This window comes from Plutella xylostella, chromosome 4 (genome assembly GCF_932276165.1).
Source record: "Plutella xylostella chromosome 4, ilPluXylo3.1, whole genome shotgun sequence".
NCBI lineage: Eukaryota > Metazoa > Arthropoda > Insecta > Lepidoptera > Plutellidae > Plutella > Plutella xylostella.
In genome coordinates this window covers 3,026,886-3,035,167 of record NC_063984.1, presented here as the reverse complement: position 1 = coordinate 3,035,167, position 8,282 = coordinate 3,026,886, and the positions used below count along the sequence as shown (strand labels likewise).

The 8,282-nt window shown below is 41.0% G+C and overlaps 1 protein-coding gene across 2 annotated transcripts in view; it reads right to left on the bottom strand.

Annotated features, from left to right (window-relative positions):
- The window catches only part of LOC105391576 (villin-like protein quail), a 35,901-nt gene that overhangs the window by 1,402 nt on the left and 26,217 nt on the right, over positions 1-8,282 (bottom strand). For both annotated transcript variants that reach the window (XM_048630979.1, XM_048630974.1), the window contains exons 10-17: positions 7,434-7,709; positions 7,203-7,289; positions 6,278-6,371; positions 5,403-5,633; positions 1,806-1,943; positions 1,303-1,458; positions 799-905; positions 263-448 (exon numbers count right to left, since the gene is read on the bottom strand). In XM_048630979.1, the coding sequence (XP_048486936.1) occupies positions 263-448; positions 799-905; positions 1,303-1,458; positions 1,806-1,943; positions 5,403-5,633; positions 6,278-6,371; positions 7,203-7,289; positions 7,434-7,709 (1,275 nt within the window). The remainder of the gene's footprint in view (positions 1-262; positions 449-798; positions 906-1,302; positions 1,459-1,805; positions 1,944-5,402; positions 5,634-6,277; positions 6,372-7,202; positions 7,290-7,433; positions 7,710-8,282) is intronic.

Sequence of the window (8,282 nt, the reverse complement as noted above, 5' to 3'; positions counted from 1 at the left end):
AGAGGGCATCCACACGGTACTTTTGTCTATATTTATATTCGTGGTCTCCGCTCGAGAACTCGTATATCCCAACATTTATCGGTATTTCGGCAGTATAGGCAGGCTTACGGCTACTTTAGCAATGCATAGCCATTAGCCACCATTGACGTCGCCTAGTTTTGAAATATCCCACCCGGACCTCCAAGGAGACCCAGGAGAGTTCTCTTGGCATTGGTTAGTTAGTGTACCTACTAACCTCTTAATCTTATTTATATAGACCTACCTCTTTAGCCAGCGGGTCAACATCCGGCGGCAGCTGGTCGCGCGCGCCGCGCAGCACGGCCGGCGGGTACTTCTCGTGCTGGTCGAAGCGGAACGCGCTGTTGCCGCTCAGCAGCGCGCTGTTGCCGCCCTGCACTATCGCCTTGCCTTCGAGCGCGCTGATGATCGCGTTGAATGTTTTGTGGCCCTGGAGAGAGTTAGGTTAGGTATGTTAACATTTGTACCCTGTTTGACTGTAAATGTAAAGGGTCTCGTAATTTAAAATCTTTATTGTATAGCTACATATTCTGAAAGAATTGAGCAATAAGACTGGTTAGTAAATATGGAAGAAGGTCACTTTTCAGTGCCCTTAGACTACCATTTTGGGGATAGGAAATCATGCTCCACATCATGCCGTGCTTTAACTCCTGCTCTCGTGCGGATGTGCCCAATGACACCGAGATAGTTAGCGGTCTGTACGTCAGACTTGGGAAAACATTAGACATGGTTTCATAGATGGACATGACATAAATAAGTAGACATGGATGTAAGTGTTACCTTCCACATGTTGTGCTTCCAGTGCGGGAAGTAGCCGGTGAAGTGCGGCGGCTCGCGGCCCTGCGCCAGCACCAGCACCGGCGTCTCCATGTCGCGCGCCGCCGGGTCTGCCAATAGGTATCAAGTTTACAATACGAAACTAGTGTCATTGTCATACATGTTTATTGTACTGTGGGGTTATCAAAACGAAGTAACATTTACATAGTAATTATTAGTGACAAATTCAATACAATATTTGAATTTTGAACCCGAAAATCGATGTCAAAAGAAGTTTGCGATAAGGGACCCCGACCATAGGCACTATCCCTATTATGACTAGACCAGTAGTGTATTGAGAAAGCCTTCCTTAGTGACGTATCAACTATACTTTGTGGGCATACGCCGGGCGCAGTCAGCGACTGACAACATCTGACTGGTTAATCCTTTCACAACGGTGACAACCCCTATTGGTCACCGACACTCTAAACATTTTAAATGATAAGATTTCTAAGTAACTGTCCTCACCCTGCGCCAGATATGCGCGTGCTAACTGCAGCGCGTGGTCGCGCGCGCGCGGGCCGGCGTGCGCGCCGAGCCACACGAACAGCGCGCAGTGCGCGTCCAGCACGCACGCCATCTCCGCGCACAGCTCGTACTGAGTGAACGAGATTATTTCTTCGACTGTGGGGATGAAATTATGAGGTTAGATTTTTATGCAGTAATAAAACGTAGTGGGAGAGGCTGGACCGACAGACAGGTATATAGTGGGTTTAGCTGTGCCTGCGTATCCAGAACTAGTTGCTGTTGTCTGCGACGTTTTATGCAAACTTTTTAAGGTCGCATACTGCTACTCTCAAAATGTAACTCAAATCTATCTCCTTCCAGCTAAATTTCACATATCGCATTAAATTGGCCAAATCGATGTAGGTAAAATTTAGCTAGATGGAGATAGATTTGAGTTACATTTTGGGAGTAGCATATCTTATCTAACTATCAAAGATATGTAATTCTAGGTAACATCAACTCACAAGAATACTGCCCCGGCGCCCCCATCGCGGCGTAGAACAGTCGGGGCGGCAGCGGCTTCTCCATCTCGCGCGGGGGCGCCGCCTGCAGCCAGCCGCGCCGCGCGCCCAGAACCGCCCACAGGTCGTCTTTCTCGTTACCTGAATTAATACAAAATTACTTATATAGTTAATCAAAAAAAACCTTTACGCCGTAGATATTTAGGTACTAGATTGGACGGAAAGATATATTTTGAAATTACAGTTAGAATTTACAACAAAAGCAAAATCAGGCTCGAAGGACCAAAAAAAGTAGGGGTGTGTAATTGATATATGGGGCTGATGGACTCTAAAGAGTGACAAAGAAAACCGCCCGGATTGAATGTTGTCAAATTACTGAATTCATTGTAAATGTTGCGCGTGTAAGAAAGTGATGACGGTGCCACCTACATGAGAAATGTACGTTGCTCGTACACCATCTGTGATATAAAGTGGTGTAACTGGTAGGTTAGGTTAGGTAGGTCGACTGGCGAGTACTTGCGCAGACCAGGGAGAAGTGGCGTCTTTTGGTAGCGGAGGCCAAGATCCACTTTGGGTCAACGCGCCATCAAGAGAGAGAGAGAGAGAGAGAGAGTAACTGGTAGGTATAGCCTCACTGCAATGACGTGGTCACCAGGCGCGGATCCACCCATATGGGCAAGATGGGCATGCCCATCACCTAAATGACTTGCCATATCACCCCACAGGATTTTGAATAAGTATAACCACTTTCGTATTGCTGTTTTTTATAGGTAATTATGTTGGTGGTGATGATTTCGGGTTATGCTAAATATATTTTTTCCACCTCGAAAGCCCTCCGGATAGTTAAAGAATTCTAAAACCATAAAATTTTCGGTCATGAAAACCAAGAGTCTGAGACAGTCTGAGTTTTTTTATTTACGTATAACAACGAGACTAGTTTGATCTCAATAATCCAAATAGTTTTTATCCTACAGTTTTTATGAAAAACGTATAGATTTTGATCAAATAAAAAAAAAACAATGTGTTGTTTTTCGAACCCGACAAACGTTAAGGGTAGATTCTACGAGTGATTTCATCGAAAAAAAAAACCCATATTTGGGATCAAATCTCAAGATTATAGAAATGGCGGCCATTTTAAAATTTTAGATACTTAGTTTTTTCGTTTTCTTCATAAAAATCATATCTCGAGATTTAAACGCCTTACGGATATGAAATTAATTGCTGTTATCCGCAAAAAGCCATCTCTATCCAATAAAATATCCACATTTGCTAAAAGTTGCATAAAATAAGTTAAAAGTACCTAATCTATTCTACACCTAATTAATACTTAACTACCTCGACGTAGAGATACGGTTTTGGTATCATTGTTTAGCTTAACTCAAATACTTTTAAAATAATACATAAAAATACCATCAAAGCGGGGCTATTTTCAAAGCAATTCAAGTAAATGACAATTTTTACTGTTTGCTATTGCCTATAAAACTAGATTAGGTGCTTTTAACTTATTTTATGTAAGTTTTTAGCAAACGTGGATATTTTAATTGGATAGAGATGACTTTTTGCGAATAAAACCAATTTATTTTATGTCGGTAAGGCGTTTAAATCTCGAGATATGATTTTTATGAAGAAGACGAAAAACTTACCCCCTTATTCATAGAAAAGTTACAATACGTTTTAACTAATAAACTGTTTTGTCCCTCTCTGTCAAAGAACAAATTGTACTTTGTCGGAGAGGGACAAAACAGTTTATTAGTTAAAACGTTTTGTAACTTCTCTATGAATAAGGGGGTAAGTATATAAAATTTTATTAATTAAAATGGCCGCCATTTCTATAATATTGAGATTTGGCCCCACATATCACTCGTAGAATCTACCCTTAAAGTTTGTCGGGTTCGAAAAACAACACATTATATATTTTTTTAAATGGGTAATTTCATAATTTGGTGTCGACATTGGAAATTTGAACTTTTTTATTGTTTGTGAGTGTGAATATCTAACAAAATTATACGAGTTATGTGTCTATAACTCTTGATAAAAAAACTATCATTTTTTTTTTGTTTTTTTTGTCTAAAATTGCCATAGTATGAAGGCTCAGATAAAAAATAAATCTTAATTCTTTCCTTATATAGCTACTTAAAAAAATTATTGAAATATTGCCTCAGCCATAACTCATAGCGCGGTCATTTGGAGGGGTTCGATCCACATGGTTTTAAGGCAATTTCTGTTGTCTTTAAATACACCTTTTTAACAATACCCCACGCGATGTTTTTTATACCACTTTAAGCCAAAACTAAACGGGTAATGATAAAACTTAAAGCTTAGAATTAAGCGAAGCGTCCGTAGTCGAGCGGGCCTCAGTGATCGTAACTGATCGCTGAGGTTAAGCAACAACTGACACGGTCAGCCATTGGATGGGTGACCAATTTTCAAGTGGTGCTTTTCTGGACGCTTCCGTGCTTCTGACGGCACGTTAAGCCGTGGGTCCCGGTTACTGCTTCGGCAGCAGTCGTTAAGCCTAGTCAGAGGCCTTCGGGCGGTTTGAAAACATCTGACAGTCGGGTTGCCCACTTACCCAACTCTCTCAGCACACGCTTGCTTGTGTTGGGATCCACCAACCCGCACTTGGCCAGCGTGGTGGACTAGGCCTAAACCCTTCCTTCATTGGAAGGAGACCCGTGCCCCAGCAGTGGGGACGTAATGGGTCGTGATGATGATGAAAGCTTAGAATTATCAGAACCTACTTACGGGCTTATTTTTTACGCAGATTTCCCACGGGAAAATCTTTCAAGGCGAAGCGAAGCTTGCGGGAAATGCTATTAATTAAAATACATATTTGAATCCAAATTGAGGAAATCGGATACATTGTTTTTATTTTAAATAGCTGTAGGTATCGTAACTATTTGGCCTATCAGAATAAAATAAGCCTCAAATAAATGAGAATTTAGTCTAGTGGTATACGTTGTATAGAAACTTTTGCCGTAACACACTTATTTATTCGTTAAAAAAATTCAGGGCTTTTGAGGAGGAAAATTTGCATTTAGTAAGCATCATAATATTATGAACGCCACCAACATACTCGTACAAAAAATCTGCTATCAGTACCTCAAGGCGAGGCAAAGGCAAAACCACCTTTTTTCAAACAGATATTTCTCATAGATAGGTATACAAATTTTTCGAGCCCGACAAAGTAATAAAAAAGTATATTTTTTTTGGGGTAAGAACCTAACGTGAGGATGATTTTTTTCCCATTGTTTTTATGGTGTGTGGTATCGTTGAATAGGTCTTTCAAAAATATTATAGGTATAGGTACTCATACATTTTTTGATTCAGTGATTGGTTTACGAAATATTAAGCTTCAAAGTGCTAATTTTTGTAAGGCTCAAGTGTCACCCCCCTCCCCCCTGCTGGCTAAACGGTTGGTCCAAAAAATACAAAAAAAATCACGGATGTAGTACATATGACGAAATTAAAAGGAAAACTATCTCAGGTAAGTTGACTTGTACGGAACCCTCAGTCCAACTCGCACTTGGCCGGGTTTTTTTTAATTGTTCATCACCTATTTTGAGGTCTGGATCCGCGCCTGGTGGTCACTGTCCGTACCTTGCATAACAAGCGTGTGCGGCGCCGCGGCCATGTTCTTGGCGACCTCGCGCTCGTCGCCGGTGGCGGTGGCGGCGCACCACACCCAGGCGCGCGCGCCGTCGCGCAGGATGTAGCACGAGCCGCGGCCGGGAGCCGAACCCCGCACCTCGGCCCCGCGCGCCTCGCGGCTGTATTGGCCAGAGACGCGGATGAGCGCGCGCGATGGCGGGATCACGCGGCGCTCTGATGCTGGAATATACAAGGATGACATTTATAACGAGCTGATCAACATGACTGTGTTTAAGTTTGGTTGGATTGCTGGGTCAAAAATGCCTTTGTTACTTTCCAGAGTTCTACCATACAAGACACAAGTGAATTTAAGATACATATTTGAATTAACTTCTGATAATTTTGTTAATTATCATTTTCTATATTATTTCATACCTTAGTACCATACATCTTACAGTACTGCCTCTGTGGTCTAGTGGTAGAAGCTTCGCTTCATGACCCTGAGGTCCCGGGTTCGATTCCCGGTTGGGATGGGACCATCAATTTGTGTTTCTAAATTGTGGTTCTAAGTTTGGTTAGGACATAGAAGGCTGATGACCTGTTGTCCGAAACAGTGAAACGATCCATGCTGTCGGATGGGCATGTAAAGCAGTCGGTCCTGCGCCTAGCTCTCTCCAGTCGTGTCGGTCAATCCGTCCCATTGGGCTATGAGAGTGATGGAACAGAGAGTGCTCCTGTGTACTGCGCACACACTTGGGCACTATAATCTACTCCTGCGTAGATGGCTGATCTCAATTGAGATTGGCCGCCGTAGTCGAAATTCGGCTAGGAGGACATTATTATTATTATTACCATACATCTTAGTATTCAGAACTTTAACTTACGATCATAATCAGTGGCGCTGCCGACGTAGGTAATCATGCGCCCCTTGAAGATCTGCAGGAAGTGCGCCGGTTCCTTGCCTTGGTACACCCAAGCCTGAAAGGGGTATACAAAGCAATGGACAACATTTAAAAAAACTAAAGCTGCTATAAATCGAAAACCATTTCGAGATTTAGCTCTAAAGGCCACAAAAAAAATGTTTTTGTATTTTTTGGATGTATCATTTTCGAGAAAATCATAAAATAGTAAAAAAGTGCTGATGACGTCATGCATCAGGTGCGATGCATTTTGATGATCAAAGACTATAGATTTAAAAACAAAGTAACTGTCACTTTCATTTTTGATTGACGTTGACGTTTTATCGTGACGTTGTTGTTTATTTGGGTCATTTTCATTAATTCTGTTCTGACACTTTCTGACAATTTTTTATATTTATTATTAAGAGATGACCTCTATATAATATGTCCCAGAGCATGCCACCGCCTACACAGCTGAAAAAATGCTTCTGCTTATTTTTTTAACATGATAAGTACCTACTTTCCATCATCAGAAATATCAAGATTTGAAAATGACCCATTTGTTGGTTGGCATGTAAACAAAGTTTAAATGTCACTTGTCAGTGTCATTTATGTTTTTTTGCGAGACTTAGGCAATAGACAAAAATAAAAATTGAGCCTAATATGTAACGTCACTTCCGGTTTTAAAATAATTAACTTTAAAGTTAAAAATAACATGCAAAAATTTATGTATATACAAAATAAAAAAATACGGGTCCCCTAATTTTCTATAAACTTTCCGAATAACTAATAAAAATAAAGGGTAAAGAAAATGAAATGTTGTCCATTTATAATTTTAGCATGTTTTGACATTTTTATAATCAGACAGCAAGTTATTCAAATTGTGAATGATGGTAGAGTAGGTATTCACCTGGACAGGAAGACGCCCCAACTTAACGTAGAGGTCTTTGGCTTCTTTTGCACCCAAATTCCTCAAGTCATTTGGCGAAGAGCCACCCTGAAACACACAAAACAATGTGAAACATTAGTCTGCATATAAGCCTCTATAGGACATTAACACAATTTTTATGTTCGATTTGATTATTCGTTAGATGTTTTGCTATGGTTGTGGTCTTCGGCTGAGGAATAAACAACTACATACCATCCAGTAGTAGAGTATGGACTGGTCCCCAGTGGGCGCGTGGTACGTGTACAGCACGATGTAGCAGTCTCTATCAAAGAACACCGCTGCTTGCGGCTGCGGCACATCCACTAGCGCACCCGCCGGCCGCTCCTCCAGCGATGACGTCACAGAACGGTCCTGTGATGACGTCACGGAATGGTCTGCAGGCGACGTCATAGTGGTGTCGTCAGGTGACGTCACGTGACGCACGCGCCACACGCGCAGCGCGCCCGACCCGTCGTCCGGCAGTTGGGTCTGGAAAGAGCAGGGATGTTGGTAAAACGTTGGCGAATTTTAGTAGATTATTATGCTAACGTAAGGTCCCTAAGTCCCTAACGTTAACATCTACCTAATGGTAGTAACGTATTGCATTATGAGACTACCTTTCATAGATATCATAATACATAATAACTTAATTATATTAAACATAAAAATGTATTTGGCATACCTAAATACAAGCAAAATAAGGCATTAGAGTCAGTAGTTAGTTAGAAAATTAAATAGTTACCGAGGCATGTTATCTGAGGTTTAAGTAGGAAACTATACTTACATTAAATTTTGTCATGTAGGTACTTAATTAGACTGAGTCACCTTCTAAGCTATTACATGTGTATGTATTTATAAATAGCATATTGATTAAGATAGTAACTATTGTGCAACTTCTAAAAATATTTCATTTTTGTTTTGTTTGTTTACCTGTATGATTCACTCAATCGTTGACGTCATCTTGATAACCTACTGTGGGTACTCCCTACAATCTGATCTACCCACCAGATTGTAACTAACTACCTACGCAGTACATTATCTTTCCTTATATTATTATGATAT